Raw genomic sequence first — 21549 nt, 5'->3', positions numbered from 1 at the left:
ACAAAAGCAAAATGCTGTATAGAATGGAAGTATAATGCTGTAAATACTCAAGAAGTTAGGCAGCAACTTTGTAGAAGGAAATGGGATAATTTTTTCAGGCCAATGATCTTTCATAAGTTCTGAAAAAAGGTGATTGACCTGAAATGTTGACTCTTATCTCCCTCTCCACAGTTGCAATCAGACCATCTGAGTATTTCCAGGTTCTGCTTTTTATAAAATAAAGTGCTATCTTGTGGAACTTGGAATAAAATATAATATACAATGATCAACCCTATTGCCACTCAAAGTGAAAAGAAAACTTATTTTGAGAACAATAGATCACTCAGTTCCATGTATCTCTTGCCTCGCATGCATGATCTAGGACAAAATGCCAGTCTATTATTACTTCAAATTACAGAAAAAAGACTTTATCACTTCTCTCTCAAGTTACTTTTTTTCATTCTGTTTTTCTTGCCTGTTTGCCCAGCTAGAGGAAGCATCATCATCCCTGAAATCCTTGTAAAAATGTTGCATGTTTCAGTGAGATCCTCTATCATTCTGCTAAACTGAAGAAAATATATGCCCACTCTGCCTAATTTTCACATGACAACCTCCTTTCTGTTGTCCCAGGAATCAATCTAGTCAGTCTTCCTTGACCTACCTCCATCAGTAGTATGCCCCTCCTTCTGTGGGGAAATCCGGCCTGTATATGATATTCCATGGGCCGTCTCGCCAGGATCCCTGAAATTGCACCAAAGTATAATGGTACATGGTATCCTCACCCCTGCAATCAAATCCTCTTACAATGAAGGTCAACCTAATGTTTGCATTCCCAATTGCTTGCATGTCTGCGCATTTTCTTTCAGAGATTAGGTGTTCTTTGGAACATTCTTATAAAACTTCCATTTATTTTAACTTTGATTGCTGTGCTTTCATAACAGAAATGACAGTTTGTATATGTTTCAATGTAACAGTTTAATTTACTGACGTGATTTAATTATGTTCAAACAAGCTTAAAACTTATTGGTTTGTTTAAAAAAATGTTAATTTTGTTTCTGAAGATAGCCGCTGTTTAATATTAATAAGAGGATCTTCTTTGTGATTATTATGGCATAGTATTAGTAATCTTTATCTGTGACAAATTGGGATACAAGCAGCCACATTCATATGAAGAATAATTCAATTATTCACTCATTCTATTTTGAAGCAAATTATACTTGGCACTCCATCACCCCTCAAGTAAATCTTCTGAACTTTTTGAGGATGTAACCAGGAAAATGGACAAGGGTGAGCCAGTGGATGTAGTGTACCTGGACTTTCAGAAAGCCTTTGATAAGGTCCCACATAGGAGATTAGTGAGCAAGATTACAGCACACAGTATTGGGGGTAGGGTGATGACATGGATAGAAAATTGGTGGGCAGACAGGAAACAAAGAATAGGGATTGATGGGCAGGCAGAACGGCAGGCAGTGACTAGTGGGGTACTGCAAGGCTCGGTGCTGGGACCGCTGCAATTTACAATATACATTAATGACTTAGATGAAGGGATTAAAAGTAACATTAGCAAATTTGCAGATGACACAAAGCTGGGTGGCAGTGTGGAGGATGCTATGAGGATGCCGGGTGACTTGGATAGGTTGTGAGTGGGCAGATGCATGGCAGATGCAGTTTAATGTGGATAAATGTGAGGTTATCCACTTTGGTGGTATGAACAGGAAGGCAGATTATTATCTGAAAGGTATCAAGTTAGGAAATGGGGAAGTACAAAGAGATCTGGGTGTCCTTGTTCATCAGTCACTTAAAGTTAGCATGCAGGTACAGCAGGCAGTGAAGAAAGCTAACGGCATGTTGGCCTTTATGACAAGAGGAGTTGAGTATAGGATCAAAGAGGTCCTTCTGCAGTTGTACAGGGCCCTAGTGAGACCGCACCTGGAGTACTGTGTGCAGTTTTGGTCTCCAAATTTGAGGAAGGATATTCTTGCTATTGAGGGCGTGCAGCGTAGGTTTACTAGGTTAATTCCCGGAATGGAGGGACTGTTGTATGTTGAAAGACTGGAGCCACTAGGCTTGTATACACTGGAATTTAGAAGGATGAGAGGGGATCTTATTGAAACATTTAAGATTATTAAGAGATTGGACACGCTAGAGGCAGGAAACATGTTCCCAATTTTGGGGGAGTCCAGTATCAAGGGCCATAGTTTAAGAATAAGCGGTAGGCCATTTAGAATGGAGATGAGGAAAAACTTTTTCACTCAGAGTTGTAAATCTGTGGAATTCTCTGCCTCAGAAGGCAGTGGAGGCCAATTCTCTGGATGCTTTCAAGAGAGAGCTAGATAGAGCTCTTAAGGGCCTGTCCCACAGGCGATTTTAAGGTGACTAGGCTGTCGCCGACAGTTCGCCGGGTGTCGCGGGCTTGATCGTGAGGAGTCTTCCAAAAATCATAATGGATCTCGGCGCGTCGCTGAGAAATCATCCGGTTTGAAATTTCTCGGCGACAGATGGCTTGTCGCCAGGTATCGTTGCTTATTGCGGGCGCTGTCGCATGCTGTCCCCAGGTTTGATAGGTTCTCTTAGATGAATTTAGAAGCACATAACATTAAAATAAGTAAAGTCATTTCAAAATACCATAAAATGCTTGTGTTTAACCAATTTATTTACCGTCAGGATATTTGACAGGTAGATTGGAGGTGACAGTTTGACAGTCAGGTAAGCGTGGGAATTTTCGCAATGTTTTTGGCCTCGGCCATTACATTTAAAGTGGGCTCCAAACCCAAATATGCAACCCAGAAGCCAGATATCATATCATATCATATCATATATATAAAGCCGGAAACAGGCCTTTTCGGCCCACCAAGTCCGTGCCGCCCAATGATCCCCGTACATTAACACTATCCTACACCCACTAGGGACAATTTTTACATTTACCCAGCCAATTAACCTACATACCTGTACGTCTTTGGAGTGTGGGAGGAAACCGAAGATCTCGGAGAAAACCCACGCAGGTCACGGGGAGAACGTACAAACTCCTTACAGTGCAGCACCCGTAGTCAGGATCGAACCTGAGTCTCCGGAGCTGCATTCGCTGTAAAGCAGCAACTCTACCGCTGCGCTACCGTGCCGCCCATGCATCTCCCTTACATTTTAAAAGAATGCCCACACACTTTTCACAGAAATCCACTGAACCACTTTTTAAATTAATTTTTTTAATACAGCTATTAGTAAACTGGAAGTAAATCCAGTTTATTCCTTGTTACAGTGAAGCTTGGTTTTTACGTAACCCATACAAGGTGTTATAATTCAAAACTCTTAAGTACTTACCGACTTGTCAGTGATTTCAGCGAAAATCAGGACGCCGGAGAAGCATTGACAGCGTGGGAATTTTCGCAATGTTTCAGAAGACGGTGTAATCTCGACCTGACTCGGCATTGTCGTCGGGTAAAAGAAAATTTTGGCGATCTGCTACGACTTTGACAGTCTCCAGCAGTCGCCAAAAAAATCGCCTAAGTGGGACAGGCCCTTTAATGAAAGCGGAGTCAGGGAATGGGGAGAGGACAGGAACGGGGTACTGATTGTGAATGATCAGCCATGATAACATTGAATGGCGGTGCTGGTTCGAAGGGCCAAATGGCCTACTCCGGCACCTATTGTCTATTGTGTAAATGAAGATGTATGGCATCCAGGATGACTTAATCATTCAGAACTGGTTTACTCGTAAAAGAGAGTTGTGGCAGAAGGGTGTTATTTTGGCTGGAGGTCTGTGATCTTTGGTGTTCCACAGGGTTCTGTGATGGGACCTCTCTTGTTTGTGACACCCACAGGGCGGGGACAGTTGGCCGAGGAGCTAATTTCCGTGCTGTATCTCAAAACTCAGGTGTAAAGTAGAAAAGGTCTGTTAAAATGAGGGTTCTGGTCGTCTCATTACAGGAAGGATATGGAGGCTTTGGGGAAGTTTACCAGAATCTTGCCTGGATTCGAGGGTTTTGCCTATATGGATAGGTTGGGCAAACTTGGATTATTTTCTCCAGAACATCAAAGGTTGATGGGAGACACGATAGAAGTACATAAAATTGAGAGGTATAGATGGGATAGAGGGTCAGACCTTTCTCCGGGGTGGACATGTCAAGGACTAGGGGGAGGAAAAAGGTCAGAAGGGGAATGTTTAAAGTAGATGTGCAGGGCAGGTTTTTGATGGATGCCTGGAATATGCTGCCAAGCATGGTGATGGAAGTAGACACGATGGTGGCATTGAAGAGCCTTTTAGATGGGCACATGGATCTGCAGGGAATGGAGGGATATGGATCACGTGCCGGAGAGGAAATTAGTTCAACCTGGCATCATATTGGACATGGACATTATGAGCCAAACCGTTGTTCTATGTTCTAACTGATGATAGTATATAATTAACAAGCATTCGGAAAGCTGCAATGCTCATTGTTATTGCCACATTAAAACGTAAAATAGTGGCTATCCTTAGTAATTCAGGCAATATCCATGTAGATAGAGCAGGTAATGTTTGAAATCAATGATCTTTATCAGATTGGGTTATCAATCTGAAATGTTACCACTGTTTTTCTCTACGGCTATTTCCCAATCTGCTGATTATCAGATTTCCACTATCTGCCATTTTACTTTTCAAACTCATTGCTTATTGTTTTGTGTATGTAGAGCAAAAGAAGTTCAGTAGAAGTGGGGCTTTTATCTTGATCTTATTTTTCTGTTTATCTTCTGTCACAATATTATCTCTAACAATGTAATATTCTTTATCATTAATGACAGATATTTGCAGCAAGTGATGCGAATTAACTTCACAAAGGAGTCACACATTGGTGCATTCCACAAGCTTCTTAGTTACAACCTGCCTCAGGAAATTGAGAAGCTACGGTAAGGCATTGAGATTATGAAAGCACAAATATAAATATTACCATGATTTGCATTTCAACAAATGAAACTGACATGTTCATTGTAAACTACTCGTATTGCTCGAATCAGTGACTGCTTTCACTTTAATTAGCACATTAGTATCTCCTGTGATATGAAATCCGTCTCTACTGACTAAATACTATCGAGGGGGAATCAAAAACATAACCAGGAATTGTTATCAAACTTTCATTGTCTTACTCCCTATGCTCTCTGTTTTCATGATAACAAATTTCAACAAAAGCAGGTTGACAATAGTGAATTAGCAGCCCATTCTCCACTGCATTCTATTTATTTTCCAAACAAAATCTGCCTCAAGCTCTCCCATCTCTTTTTGTAGATAATTCTGTCGAGCTACCACTTTGAATTGCACACTTCCCACTGAATATTGGTGGCTGCTGTGTGTCTGTGTATGATCAGTGATTTTCCTTTCCAGATGTACAAATGAAACCCTTTCTATTTCAATTGGGAGAATGATTTAAGTTTAATAATTGCAGTTCACAGTTGATTTGGTGACGGGGTAAATGATGTCAAGCATACAGATGGCAAATTAGTTTTAGTTCTCGAGAATAATGTATTTCAGTGATTTTTCCGATTTGCACCCTGAAAATAGATGCTGGAGTAACCTGTGAAAGTAAGGTATTCCCTAAGAGCAAAACCAATAAAATACTACTAATGCATGAGTGAAATTCCTAATATTCTTCAAATATATTGATAGGGTTGGGGTCAAGAGTATTTAATTGTCATATGTACCAAAAACAGAACAATAAAATTCTTGTTGCAACAGCATAACGGGTCTATAAACGTAGTACTCATAAAAGGAGAAGGGTGAAAGTGGCAGTCACAATAGATAGAGTAGGGAAGATCAACAATATTTTGATTGTACTGGCAATAAGGTACTGCAAATACTCAGCTGGTCGGGCAGCATCTGTGGAAAGAGATACTGTTAATGTTTTGGGTTGACAATATTTTGGTCACCTGTTTCAAATATTAACTTTCTTTAATTGGCAACATGGCATTTTATGAGAAACCGGAGCGCTTTAAATTACCAAATACTTCTAAAGAGTGCACTTTCAAACAGGAAAACTTTGTATCCATATAACCATCCATATCTCAAATTAATTTGTATAAGCACATTTTGCTTGGTGGTTAAAATAACGTTTTTCCAGAGGTTTAAGAATTTCACAAGGAAGTAGAATTGTTGCTTCAAGAATTCCAGAAGAGAAAGTGCAATCTTTACCATGTCATTTACTTACCAGATTTCCCCTTCTACTTTAGGTGTTTACTTCAAGCAACTCCTTCACCAATTGTTTTCTGCCACAACGACTGCCAGGAAGGTCAGAATTTATCTTGAACATTATATAAGAATGTCAAAATAAAATGTTTAGTATTGTGTTAATTTGAAGGCATATCCATTTAATTTTTCATTTGCATTTGTGGACAATTGCTATGGAAAATTGATTTTCCATAGCAATCGCTATGGAAATTATGATTTATGACAGATTATTTGGATGATGATGTTGTTTTCTAATATTTGAACTTTTCATCCTAGGAAACCTTCTCCTGTTGGATAATGCTGAGAACTCTAATAACAAACTGATGCTGATTGACTTTGAATATAGTAGCTACAACTTTAGGTAATTGTATTGCTGTTTTAAAAGTAGCTGTGATTAATTGAGGATTGTTGTTTTGTAATTGTGGATATTTATAATATTCTGACATCGATAACCAGCTATCATGACATTTGGGCAGATGACTAGAACCCAAAGTTATTTATTATAGTAATTCATGACCTTCAGAAGCATTTGATTAAACTCGCCTGTTTATCTCATGAATCGGTAAAAATAATGATTATTTTTGGCATGATTAACATCGATTATTTATTCCCTTGATCATGAAGTCTCTGATATTACTGATATCTCAACTCATGAGTTGAGTTAATTGAGTTGAGAATATTACTGGAAGAAAGCTTATGGTTTCTGGAATCGTGTTTACCAAAAGCTCTATGGGATCAAAGTTTTGCTTGGTAACTTTTTTTTGGCACCATCTGATGAGGTCTAAACTGACCGTAACATCACAAATGCACACACTCACATTTCTCACGTATTGCATGCCAGCTGACTCCACAGCCCGTTTTCCTGCTGGAAGCATGGAGAACAGGCAGATCATGCTGACTGATGTCATGCTAGTGTGTTTCAGTCCCTGCACTTAGTGAGGTTAAGCAGAATGAAGGGCCTTGTGTCAATTTTGGTTGAATTGATTATCGATTGCCAACTTGTTGGTTGATGGTTTATTTCTTTCAAATGTTGCCATGATTCTCGAAGACACTTGCTGTTTTTGTGTTTTAAGGTTACTGGGGATGATGAGAACGTCAATGAAATAGTACCTTTGTGTACAAGGATGTGCGCAGGAAGCTGTTTCTTATCCATCAGTATTCATTGTTCCTAGTTTTGACCACACTGAGAAAGATCAAGAAAAGGAGCAGAGGTTATTTAGAGTAAGGCAGGCTGCTAGAACGGAGGTGGGGAAGAATGAGAGCAGCGAGAGGACATCTTTACATGGTTACCTTGCAGCAAATGTGGTAAAGAATAGATTTCTGGAATGCTGATTTATCCGTGAAGTTAATTTGCTGTGTAATCTAAAGACGATAGCAGCAGTGCAAGTTTGTCATAGTGGCAAACTGAGAACATACTACAGGGGAACTTCCAAAAACAGCTGTCAATTTGGATGGATGTTGCTGGTGTTGCAATGAAAGTTCAGGAAACAGATATCACATGTGCCATGAGTGTACCTGGGAAATAAACTTGCACTTTTGTTCTGGAAATGACAGGCCCACTGCTATATCCCTCAAAGCTCCTTGCCAGAAAATCTGTCCTTCATGCCACATTATCTGATGCCACTAAATGATTGCTGCACACAGCATTCCACCGTCATCATTTCACCCCAGGCCTGGCTGGAGCAATAGAAGCTTGTGCCACATTAGCTGTAAATTCTGCCATTATTTGAGCTTGTGGTTGCAAGTGTGAACCATAGTGCTGAACCATAGAACCATTTTCCTCATTACTGTCTTGCTCTGTCACGACAGGATGTTGTATTGGTTAACTGAACAGTTTAAAAAGTACCAAGATCTGATGGTGCGGAAGTCGACATCCTGCCTGTGATTCACTGAGTGGGTGTGTGTTAATTATACATCGTGATATCAATTCTGCTTTTTGGTGATTAACTAGCTTAACTTACTTGACTAACTCAAAACATACCCCTTAATTTCACTATCCCAATTTCATAAAATTAGGTGACTGGATATAAATTGTATGGATTGTTGAAAATAGGAAATAAAAAATATGTTGATGGTGTAAAGCGCTGATTAATATTTTGTGGGGGATCTCCAAATTAATTCATCTTCCATGTACACGTCATATATAACAACTTTGTGATATAAAAGCTGTTAATATGTTAGACACATTGAAAATGTCTTTTTTCTCATTGTGTCTACAGTTACAACTCGATTTTCATTAAAAGTACAGAAGATTTGACAAAATTGGAATATGAAATCATTGAAATTGAAAATTTGTTAAAAGTGCTTGTGCAAGTCTTAATTAGAGGCATTTTTTAAAAGTAATTCTAATTCAGTGCAACATGTCAAAATTAAAGGTTTTTCCAAAACAAGCAAATGAGAATGAAGTCACAAACAGATAATGGAGATGCTATTCCAATGCAAGGACTTCTGAACTTGAAGTTAACTCTGATAATACTTCTTATTTGGGTCGTTAATAGATTAAGGCATGGTTAACAAGAATGATTCCAGGAATGAGTGGGTTAACATGTGATGAGCATTTGACGATTGGGCCAGTACTTGTTGGAGTTTAGAAGAATGAATGGGCACCTCATTGAAATGTACTGAATAGTGAAAGGCTTGGATAAAGTGGATGTGGAGAGGATGATTGCACTAGGAGGTGAGTCTAGGAATGGACGTCATAGCCTCAGAATTAAAGGATGTTCCTTTAGGAAGGAGATGAGGAGGAATTTCTTCAGTCAGAGGGTGGTGAATCAGTGGAATTCTAGCCACAGAAGGCTTTGGAGGCCGTCAATTGATATTTTTAAGGCCTAATTCTGCTCCTATCACTTATGACCTAAGATAAAGGGCCAGCTGTTTAAAAACAAGATTTGTAGAAATTTTGTCTCACGACGAATAGTGAACCTCTGAAATTCCCTACACCAGAGTTAATGAGGCTCATATATTAAATTGGAAGTAAGATCAATTTTGAGAAATTGGGGGATTGAGGACAATGGGGATCAGGCACAGAGAAGTAGTTGAGACGTGGAGCAGATCAGTCATGATTATACTGAGTGGCAGGTGAGGCCAGAGGTAGGATTTCTTGTGTGAAATATTCCCCCCCCCCCCCCCCCCCCCCCCAATAGCCTCTCTTTCATTTTTTCACATGGAGTATGTATTTTATATAACTCGTCTCTGAAGCATCGAGATACCTTTTACGCCACATAACTGCAAAATATTAATATTTTAACTTTCTCCGATTATGTGACAAAGTTAACCTGCATGCGAAAATGATACATTTCAGTTACCATGTTTTTGTTATTTTAGAGGGTTTGATTTTGGGAATCATTTCTGCGAATGGATGTATGACTACAACTGCGATGAGTATCCGTTTTTTATTGCTGACATCAAGAAATACCCCACCAAAATGCAACAGGCAAGTTCTATCAGTACTGCATTTTCAAGTGTACATTTTAATCCACTGCATATGTGTTCAAATTATTGTATCCAATTTAATTTGTTCCTAGGTATAACCTGCAGTGATTCTACATCTTTAACTTGGTGTTAATTTAGAATGCTGATAATATTTTAGTGAGTTACTGATGATGATCCTTCAATTCCTTCAACATCCAGAAATATGTTGCTGTTTTGAATGAACTTGATTACTGATTATGCCAACGATTCATCATCCTGAGTGAAGACATTTCCTCGCATCTCAGCTCTAAATGCCCTACCCTTTTTGACATTTTTAGACCTCTGAGTCAGATAACATCTTCCTTGCATCTGCCCTGTTGATTCCCTTTAGAAAATGTGTCATTTTTAATGAGATCTCATTCTTCTGAACATTGGCAAACACAGGGCCTACCCTATTAATCAAAGACGCGCAAATGACTTTTATTTTCTACAGGGACAAGCACATAGTTCCAGGAAACTACAACACGCATTGTTTAGCCTTGATGAATGTCTAGTCCAAAAAGCAACCTGATTTAAAATGCTGTTGATGTGCTTAAAGGCACAGGTAACTCAACGTGAGCTGTACAACTGTCCTATGATTTCTAAAGTTTAGCTTTGACACCGGTAAATGTGGTAGCCAAAAGTGGCCATGCAAGGAAATACATACCCCTCCTCAAGTAAATCATATTTTTAGAGAGTCCATTTCCTTTAAGTGGCAGGTACAAAGAACTGCGGATGCTGGAGTAAAACACAAAGTACTGGAGTAACTCAGTAGGTCTCTGGCCTCCCAGTCACGCCTCCCAGTCACCTTCTCCCGTATACAACATCTTTCTCCTGTACTTCCTCCGGCCAGCCTTCTATTCTCTTTGGGCCCTTTTATTTCAAACTGTCGGCTCAACAACAACCATCTTGATTTCTCCACTCATCTTGCCCACTCCAATCTCACCCCTCTGCACACAGGCCTATGTTCACGCTGTAACAATCCAGATATTGTTATGAACCCCATCGACAAGGGGGATACCTTTGCAGTCTGGCAGGTTGGCTTCTACTGGGCTGAGGCCAGGCTCCTATTCTCGGACACTTCCTCATAAATCCCATTGACCATGGGTGAACATCAGACAATCATCTACCAGATTGTTACTAATACCATCACCTCTGCCTTACAGTTTCTAAACTAGCAGTGCTGGTTTCTATCACCTTCCCAAAATCCATAAATAGGACTGCCCTGGCAGACCCATTGTTTTCTGCCTGCTCCTTCCCCACCAAACTCATGTCCAAATACCTTGATTCTGTCTTGGCTCCCCTTGTCCAGTCCCTTCTGTCCTACATCAAAGCCTCAGACGCTCTTCAACACTTTAATAGCTTTCAATTCCTAGGACCCCATTACCTCATCTATACCATGGACATCTAGTCCCTTTACCATTCCCTGCCGGGAAGGTCTTGGTGTCCTCCTGCTCTTCTGTGAAAAGAGACCCAATCACTTTCCCTCTACTAACACTCTCCTCCTCCTGGCAAAACTTATCCTCACCATTAACAAATTTTGATTTGACTCCTCTCACTTTATTCAAATCAAAGTGCTGCCAAGGGCACTCGCATAGGCCCCAGCTATGCCTGCTTTTTTGTTGGTTAGTCGAACAGTCCTTGTTCCAAACATACACTGCACCATCCCCTCACTCTTTCTCCGCTGCATTGGGGTTGCTTCCTGCACCCGTACAGAGCTCGTTGATTCCATCAACTTTGCCACTAACTTCAAACCCACTGACTCCAGCATTTATCCTGACTACACTTCTGCAAGGACCACATCCCCTACTCTCAATTTCCGTCTCCACCATGCTGGCACCCATGATGAGGCATTCCATTCTAGGACATGCAAGATTTTAGTAAACATGTTTTCCCCTTGGTGTTGTGGATGGATCCCCCACCCTTGTCTCCTCTGTTCCGCAGTTATGCTCTCGCCCCCTGATGGGACGAGGATTGTTCCCCTGTTCCTTCACCTATCAGCCTCCACATCCAACACATTATTCTTCAATATTTCCGCCACCCGCAACGTGATCCAACCGTCAAACACTCGTTCCCATCCTCAATCATTTCTGCTCTCTGTAGAGACCACTCTTTCTCCAACTCCTTGGTTCACTCATCCCTTTCCATCCATACCATCCCTCCCCAGGTAATTTCCCCTGCAGGCAAAGGAGATGTAACATCTGTCCCAATACCACATCCCTCGCCCCCATCCAGGGACTCTGGTAGCCCTTCCATGTGAGACAGGTTCATGTGCACCTCCACTAACATCATCTACAGCATTCAATGTACCCGATGTGTCATCCTGTACAGCCGAGACCAAGCGTAGATTAGGAAACCGTTTTGCTGAACACTGACACTCGGTCCGCCAAGGCCTGCTGTATCTTCTTTTAACTCCCTTCCCATTCCTATCCCGACCTCTCTGTCTTGTGCCTTTTACATTGCCAGAGTGAGGCCACACGTAAACTGGAGAAACAGCACCTCATATTGTTCTACTCACCCATTTTATTCTATCCCAACATTATGAACATTGAATTCTCCAATTTTAGGTAATACACTTTCTCCCTGCCCCCCACCACAACGACCTTATTTGTTACCTCATCCCAGTGTGCACCGCTTTCTACCACTATTCCTGCTCCCCGTCCCCTTCCGTGCATATCCTTCCTTCCAGCTTTACATTTCACTCTTTTCTGACAATTTTTTGTTTCCTTTTCATCATTAGCCTTTGTACACTCATCTGCCTATCAAAACCCCCCTCCACCTGTCCACCTATCAATAGCCAGGCTTTGTCATGTCCCCACATCTAGCTTTTACCTCCCTACTATAATCAGACTGAAGAATAGTCCCGACACAAAACGTCACCTGGCCATTCCCTCTGAATGCTCCCTGACCTGGGTTAATCTAACACTTTGTGTGTTACTCCCTTAAATGGATAGAGACATAGAAAATAGGTGCAGGAGTAGGCCATTTGGCCCTTCAAGCCAGCATGGCCATTCAATATGATCATGGCTAATTATCCAAAATCAGTATCCCATTTCTGCTTTCTCCCCATTTCCCTTGTTTTCATTAGCCCTAAGAGCTATATCTAACTCTTGAAAACATCCAGTGAATTGGCCTCCACTGCCTTCTGTGGCAGAGAATTCCACAGATACGCAACTCTCTGGGTGAAAAAGTTTTTCCTCATCTCACTCCTAAATGGCCTACCCCTTATTCTTAAACTGTGACCCCTGGTTCTGGACTCGCCCAACATGGGGATAATTTTCCTGCATCTAGCCTATCTAATCCCTTAGGTATTTTATGTTTCTATAAGATCCCCTCTCATCCTTAATGTCAGGGATCAGACCTTGCAACTTTCAGGCAGTCTCTATGGTGTTGGATAGCACAACTACCTGCTGTTTTTATTTAAAATTGTGGTATAGACATCTGTGGAGTACTCTAAAAGTACGCCATATATTCTGCAACAGGCAGGTGCAGTATTAATCTCGCATTGAGCATCAAAGATCCGGTTCGTTCTTAAATATTTATCAAGAGGTGCACTTCAGCCTCATACTTGCCTTTTGTTATTTTGTACCCATGTTCCTGTCTTGCAATTATAGGTTAAAAACATAATATATTGTTGAGGACTACCTTGCTTATTTTGTCTCAAACTGCAGTTCTCAATGGACCCAAATGGTGTGATATTGGAATATAATTACCAGGCAGAATATAAACAAACAATCCATGTATGAAATGTTTAGATTTAATTTGTATAATTTTGTTGTTATTTATCGTATTTCATTTTCTGACAGCTCCATTTTATTAGAGTTTACAATGCTGAGCTGCAGAATGCCTTTGAAGTCTTGGATGAAAAACAGATTGCAAAAATGGAGGAGCAAATGCTGGAAGAAATAAATAGGTAATGCAACAATTTTTTCTTAGTTTTTAATTGACCTGTTAAGCACAACATTTCAATATACAGTAAACCCCTGTTATAATGGGCCAGTGGGGAATGGGGGGCGGACTGGTGTCCGTTATTGTCAATTGTCCGCTATTACCGCGTAAACTGCAGATGGTGGTTACACAAAAGGACCCAGTGCTGGAGCACATCAGCGGGTCAGACAGCATCAGTGGAAAACGTGGATAGGTGACATCAGGACCATGATGGATATATCAAAATGTAAAGTGAGAAAACACAAACATTTCATTTAACTAATGACCAGTCTTCAGACATTTGTTAATACCACTCATTTGTTAACATGTTATATGATAATCTAAGTGCTGCATACCAAAATTACGGAAAATTGACAAATTGCATATTTCAATACAATACAATACACAATACAATATTATTGTCATTGTACAGGGGTACAACGAGATTGGGGATGCGACTTCCATATGATGTAATAAATTAATTAGCTACTCAACGTAAATTTAGACAACCCAGAGAAACAAAATTAGGAACAGTTTTAAAACAGAATAAAGTGCAAACAGGTCTGTGCCGGGTAGCTGTGCGACATGACCATCCGACTCAGCAGGACCGGTTCAGAGCAGCTATGGCCCTGGGGATGAAGCTGTTCCTGAGTCTGGAGGTGCGGGGGTAGAAGGCCTTGTAACGTCTGCCGGATGGTAGAGGTTCGAACAGACTATTGCAGGGGTGTGAGGAGTCTTTGTGAATGCTGGTGGCTTTCCTGAGGCATCGTGTGTTGTAGATGCCCTCCAAGGCAGGTACCTCCTTGTTCATCCATGGTTTCCGGTTTGGGAACATCTTTGTTTCCTTGTCCACTGTGATATTCTCCACACAGCAGTTGATGTAGGAGAGCACAGTGAATGTGTATTCCTCCAAGTCTACCTCTGAACCACAGGTGGCCTGTTGTGCAAACAGGTCCCAGTCGGTGCGATCAAAGCAGTCCTGGAGTTGTAGGGTGGCATCCTCGGGCCATATTTTGACCGCCTTAATTGTAGGTTTGGTCTTGCGGATGAGGGGTTTGTATGCGGGCAGTAGAAACAGTGAGAGGTGATCGGATTGTCCCAGAGATGGGCCCGGGAGAGCTCTGTAGGTGTCCTTTACGTTGGTGTACACTTTATCCAGTGTGTTTGAGCCCCTGGTAGGGCACTGAACATGCTGGTAGAATTTGCGGAGCGCAGCTCGTAGGTCGACCTGATTAAAGTCTCCTGCAACAATGAAGGCACTGTCGGGGTGGGCATCCTGCTGCTTGCTGATGGCCGAGTGCAGCTGTGCTAGTGTTAGGTTAGCATTAGCCTGTGGGGGGAATGTATGCGGCCATGATGATGACCACAGTAAACTCCCTATTTTTCTATGTTCTATGTTTTCTATGTTAAATCTCAAGTTGTTTCCAGCAGCTGTATTGTAGGTTCATAAATAAGAATGCCTGTTTACTCATGATATTCACTGGGGCTCGTAGAGTTAACTCCAGTTATCTTTTGCTGTGCAGTCATCTGTGTTTGCAGATAGAGCTATTGACCTGGTAGGTTGTAGTCGTGCCAATTTCATCCAACAGTCATTCTCTTTCCTTCTGAGTATGAATTAGTGTTGTACTGTTGAAAGGGTGCCTTCAATGACAAGCCAGACTGTCTTCCATGCTATCATCTCATCTCATTGCCCACCATCTTAGGGATGTTAATAATGATTGATTCTTGATGCAATAGTTACTGTGCTGGCCACTAGTCTTTACGAAACATCCTGTAACCAAAATGGGTTTCAGAAGTATTAAATGTTAATTTCAGTACTAAAATGAATCCTTTAGTTACTTGGGCAATAATTATTAAGGGGCTAGACCTATTTTTAAGCAACAACAATGTGCAGTTAGGCATTACCAATGCTCTGCCCGCAAAGGGTTAGTCAACTACAACATTTAGGTGTAATTTACTCCAAGTGAGCAGAATCAGATGGGGACAATTCGTTCATTCTGAAAACTTCTAATATTCATGAAAATGCACTTGAACAATAAATACGAAATTCTAATCCTGGTAAAGTTAATATTTTCTTCACCAGTGTGAGCATTTCCATTTCTCACACTCCACATATTTTTCAGGGTTCGGATTTTAGGTGATGCTTTGCTGAATCACGCTGTGTGGTAACATGTATCAGTCATTTGAGAGACTTTTTGTGATCAATAGAAATTCATTCAATTTAATAAATTCGAAACTCTGGCTTGTGCCTTGAATATATCAAACAATTGATTCGAGAATTGTAAAGATTCACTGCCCTGTGGGTGATCACTTCTCATGTCTGTTCTGAATGACTAAGCCCTTCCTTTGAGTCTGCAACCTATTTACCCCAGCTCGGGAGGCATCATCCCTTCATCTACCTTATCAAACCACAGCAGAATTTGGTGTTTCAATAACTGCAGTTGCTGAAAATTCATGTTTTGCTGGGCAGAGTTTGGCTGGAAGTATTTTAAATTTATTTTCATTCTTTAGTTCAGATCTGGCATTAAGATAGAAAAACTGGGAGAGAAGAAAAGTTTATTTTGTAATGAACCAAAAATAGTTTTGTAATGAATTGTTTGGTACATTCAAGGTATGGAAGGTATATAATAAGGTATGGAGTTTTTAGAATCAACGATTATTGGGCAAACACAAGAAAGGGGTACTGATCTAATTAAATGGCAGAAAAGGAATGAGGGAAGCACTTTAAAATATTTAAAGCAGATTGTATTCACTTGTAGACACCCAATCTTTTTTTAATGGAAGCATCAACATGACAGTTAGCACTGTGCCAGAAAATTTGAGATCATGCCTGTTCAGCAATAAGTTTGAATCCAGTTTATCAAATGGAATGAAAACTACCTCACAAAAGGTCTCCCAAATGACTGATACATCTTATCACGGAGCGTAATTTAGCAAAGCATCACCTAAAATCAGAACCATAAAAAAATATATGGAAAAATGGAAATAACTTCTAAAGGAACCTTAATATTTATTGTTCAAGTGCATTTTCATGAAGAATGAGTTATTCATTGTAACACGGGGAACTGTTTAATTGATCAGCCACAAGTACTTGAAGTATGTGCTTTAAAAATATTTAAATCGGCCATGTTTATGAAATACATTAGTGGCAAAATTATTAACTTTTATTAATGCTTTTATAGCATCAGCAGATAATACAAATGAAGGGATAGTGAGATGCTTCAGTGTTAAATTTAAACTAGTGAAATGACCTGCCATTAGTTCTTTCTGGTCTTTTATATTTCTACATTGTTATGTTCAATATATTTCTTTGTAGTCTTGCAGCAACGTATGCATAAATTGAATTATCTGTTTAAAACCACAGATATGCACTTGCATCTCATTTCTTTTGGGGCTTATGGTCTATTATTCAAGCTCGGATTTCAACTATTGAATTTGGATATTTGGTAAGTGCAATACTGTCATTTTTGGTGAAAAGTTTATGAATGCCTTTCTTTGATTTTTTTGCGCTTAATACGTAAGCATTAGAGTAAAACGTATTTTCTTTAATATTTAGTGAAATTTCAATTGTTGTTTTCAATTGTTTCTTCCATAGGAGTATGCCATTGCAAGATTTGAAACTTACTTTGAACAGAAAAGGCAACTGGGTGTTTGATTACAAAGCCTATGGGATGAACCAGTGATATGAAGTAAAGACAAAGGCAGAAGAGTAATTTTACACTGTCAGGGCCAATTATGGAAAACCACAACAAGGTCCAGCAGGGATCTGACTGTGGGGATTTGATTCATGTGGGTAGAAGTTTAGAATACGGATTTGTAGAGTTTAAAAGAAAAATCAAATTTATGGAATGCAAAATGTTATGTTTACTTTTTTAGAGCTGCTTTATAAATAGAATTTCAAAAAGCACAGTAATATAAACCAGTACAAAATAACTAATCCTTCAACTGGAGCAACTTTATTTGTTAGATATTCAATGAACAAAATATTGGATAGTGTACATCAAAATATTCTTCCATCTGGAAAATCTGACATGTATTTTACGAAAGCTTTTTTACATTACTCTTCTGTTTTTTAGTAAAAATATATTTTTTGGGTAACGTGACAACGCAAATAAGCAACAAGTTGATTTATTTGCTGAAGCACTTACCTATAAATATAGATTGAAACACAGTTTAATCATTTTATCTCATAATAATTGGGAAACTAAAGCAACTTAAGTTAAATTTGTATATACAACATAGTATCATTTTGCTTTGTTAATGATAACATAATTGTCAAAGGGAGGAATAGAACTAGATGCTTTCAGTAATCTGACTGATGCCTGAGCCATATAGGGCAAAAGTACCTAAACCCTATTAATGATTGAATAGCAAGCATAGTTTAACAACCTAGTGAGATTGTTCTTTCATCGTGTCCTTAAATCTTCCTAGTCATCTTCAGATAATCTTGCAATAAAATGGTCCAAGCTGCTAATGAACCAGGATGCCTTTGCAGTGTTCTTTGCTGGTATTCATATTGTTCAGTCATTTGAACGTTAGAAGTAGTCCTAAACAAACTTGGATAAGTCTAGTTCTTGGGTAGTACATCTGTACCAACATTTATTTTAATCTCGAGTATTGGGATTAGAGGATGTGGAGGGAGGGTATTATGGAATCCCATATAGAAAGGTGTAGTGGATTGAGTTTGATCTCTGATATGGGACCATAGTTTCCAATATGTTGAGTTGATATAGTTTTTTTTTAAACTATAGTTTACGATATCAAATTGTAGCAGTTTTGATTTTTCTTTCATTCTGATGTCATTACATCGTGAAGACTATTTTTGGAGGAATATGTTCAATCTTTGCTGTTCCTTTGTTCAATAATAATGTGAATAAACATGATATGATGTTATATCTTCAATGTTTTTAAATGAGTTGAATGGATCTTATATTAATTGCAACTGAATCACTAAATTAAATTGACTGTCTTTGAAGTTCAACATTGACAAGAATCCATTAAGGATGAACAGGCAGGATTTTGTAATGGGCAGCTGGTCTGCAGTCTTGACAAAGTTGAATTTCCAACCCTGATGTTGTTTTCTATCATCTATTGAGATAATATCTTTTGCAGTTTCCTCAACACTTTTTCATTTCCAAGCCAACTAGATTGTGAATTTCAAGTTCTGCTGTTGTCAGTTTGCTGTACCTGAGGTCAAGTAAGAGTAACTAATATTTATCAGTAACTAAGTATTCTATTATTGTCTGTAATTCAGTTGATGTGCCCACATGAAGGCAAGTAAGCTAATACCTGAGCCATTTCCTTTGTCTTGTACAGTATAATGTGCAAGTAGTTTGAGCTCTGAAATTAAGACCAAAGGCAAGATTGATTGGAATGGGAAAGTTTACAAATTAACATTTGTCTTATGAGCATTGAAGCTATTCATTGAATCATCCAGAGCAAAATATTATTAATGAAGTTAATGCAAATATAGAGCTAATATGTACATATATTTTGTACATGTTTGAACTTTGGTCACCAGATTAGGGCTTTAATTCTTCACACCAATCGAATATCTTACCAAGATGCAGATAGAAGCCAGTCCAGTAAAGCTCTAAATCCTATTTTTAAAGAGTTTTGTACAACCTATTTGTTTAAAATACAGTGTGAAATGCTATTACCAACTTAAACTATGCCAACAAAATTGAAGTTGAAATGTAAAATTTTAGTTCTGTATTTCATGTGGTATCACTAAATAAATCTTGGTTTACAGTTACACTGTTAATGACAAAAGTCAACAATGTTACCTTTGTGTCATGCTTCAGCTTTACTGGCCAGGTCCTGCCTTTTCAGTAAGATAGCGTAATTGCACTGGTGGAATTGCAGTATAAGCAATCAAAATTTACCTTGTATGTTGAGGTATTGACTTTGTTTATGACTGTAAAGAAAATGTGATGAATGCTTTTAACTTTATAATGCAGTGATGTGGTGTGATATGTTTATGTTAATGCCAAATCAGTTGTATTTTTGTAAAACGTCATTGTATGCACAGTTTATGTATGGCATCAAATCTTTTAATAAAGCTTTCCTAACAGCATAAGGAAATATGATTGAAGAGTATGCACTTGACTTTCTCAATGTGGCCAAAGATGATCTATCAAGATAATGACAATTTCTGAATACAAATGGTTCCATTTGGAGCAGTGCTTATGATGAATGCTTTGCTTTCAAAATAAAATTTCTTAACTGGATGCAACTTCATTGTTCTTTCCTGCCTTGTTAGAAACTATAAGTCGTATAAAACCTGATGCAAATGTTTGGGTCTTGCTGCTGATCTGTTATTAAATAAGATGTGTGAACAAATTTAATAAATCATAAACAGTCACTTGATTAATTTTCAAAATGGTGTCAAAATCTGATATGTACAATAATGATTTCTACTGGTTGTGAAATTCATAACCATCAAATGTTTGTTCCAGTCCTGGTGACTATTTTCATTGTCATTTGGATGTTGCCTTGAGAAAGATTGTTGTATTTTGCCTTTGGTCAACTTCTAAATATTAGTTCAGACAATGTTGGGAAAAGTAGCATAGCAATATGTTGCCCCTTCATCTTTCAGGGAAGATTTTAACTTTGCGATTTAATGTTAAACTCTGATGTGATTTTTAGCTGACTGCAATTTTATCTCACTCACACGGAGTGAGAGCAGTACTAAAGTTTACAGAGGAGAGTTGGGGGGGGGGGGGGGGGGGGAACCAGATTTACTAAAGAAAGAGGACATCTCGGATGTCCGAAAATGGAAAGCTTCATGTTAAGAACATGCATCAGAGGAAATTGAGAGTACGGGACAGCATCTTTGTCAGAAGCAGGGTGGGACGAGATGTCCAGATAACGAGGAGTCGGTGGGTTTGTACTATCATTAGTCGATAGTCTGCGCTCACCAACAAAAAGGCAGGCTTGGCTGGGGCCCCATGATCAAGGGGTAGGTATGAGGATTTAAACACTTATACAAATACCTTTGATTATTTCCTTCCAAAAATCCACAAACAGGACAGACCCAGCTATGCCTCCAGTCAAAGGAAAGATAATACATGAATAAAATCAGACCATCCACAGTCCATAGATAAAGGGTGCAATATTTAGTGAAAGAGACAGTCTGATTGGAGACCTTTTAACTATCTGATGAGAGGACCTTTCAGTTGCCTGATAACGGGGGGGAATAAACTTCTGTGCCTCTTGCCTGATGGGAGAGGGGAGAAAGTGAGTGACCAGGGTGAGACTGGCCCTTGGTTATGCTGGCGGCCTTGCCGAGGCAGCATGAATTGCAGATGGAGTCAATGGAAGGAAGGTTGGTTTGCATGATCTGGGTTACGTCCACAACCAAATTTTTACGGTTTTGGATGGAGCTGTTCCTAAACTATGGAGTGATGCCTCCCAATAAAAAAAATTCCAGGGTGCATCTGTAGAAATTAGTGTGGGTTGTTGAGGACATGCTGAATTTCCTAAGCCTTCTAAGGAGGTAGAGGCATTGGTTTAGTTTTTTGGCCATAGATTCGATGTGGCTGGTCCAGGACAAATTATTAGTGATATTTATTCCTAGGAACCTGAAGCTTTTGACCATCTCTACTTCGGCGCCATCAATGTTTACTGGGTGGGCGCATTGCTTCACTTTCTGAAGTCAATCACAAACTCCTTTGTCTTGCTGACATTTCTTGTCTTGGCACCTAGTTACAAGGTTCTTAATCTCCTATCTTCTATACTCTGACTCATCATCATTTGTAATTCATCCCCCAACGGTGGTGTCGTTGGCAAACTTGAAGATGGAGTTTGCACGGTGTCTGGCTACACAGTCGTGAGTAGAGCAGGGGGCTGAGCACACAGCCTTGAGGTGCTCCCGTACTGATATGGTGATCATTGCAAAGATGCAATACAAAAGTAATTTGTTGCTCCTGTGCCAGCTCTTTGAGAGAACTCCAACTGTTTGTAGTATTTATTAATTATTTGGATGAAAATGTAGATGG

The 21549-nt window shown here is 39.4% G+C and overlaps 1 protein-coding gene across 7 annotated transcripts in view; it reads left to right on the top strand.

The window, feature by feature from the left end:
- chka (choline kinase alpha) overlaps nt 1-19883 on the top strand; it is a 52633-nt gene extending 32750 nt beyond the window's left edge. For 6 of the 7 annotated variants that reach the window (XM_078415356.1, XM_078415357.1, XM_078415355.1 and 3 more), the window contains 7 exons: nt 4756-4860; nt 6175-6233; nt 6449-6533; nt 9497-9605; nt 13429-13535; nt 16914-16995; nt 17145-19883. In XM_078415356.1, the coding sequence (XP_078271482.1) occupies nt 4756-4860; nt 6175-6233; nt 6449-6533; nt 9497-9605; nt 13429-13535; nt 16914-16995; nt 17145-17204 (607 nt within the window). In that variant the 3' untranslated portion in view covers nt 17205-19883. The remainder of the gene's footprint in view (nt 1-4755; nt 4861-6174; nt 6234-6448; nt 6534-9496; nt 9606-13428; nt 13536-16913; nt 16996-17144) is intronic. The other variant, XM_078415361.1, reaches the window with a different exon arrangement.
- Nucleotides 19884-21549: the final 1666 nt, after the last annotated feature.

This window comes from Rhinoraja longicauda, chromosome 18 (genome assembly GCF_053455715.1).
Source record: "Rhinoraja longicauda isolate Sanriku21f chromosome 18, sRhiLon1.1, whole genome shotgun sequence".
NCBI lineage: Eukaryota > Metazoa > Chordata > Chondrichthyes > Rajiformes > Arhynchobatidae > Rhinoraja > Rhinoraja longicauda.
The sequence above is the reverse complement of the archived record's forward strand: the minus strand, read 5'-3'. Positions and strand labels throughout refer to the sequence as shown.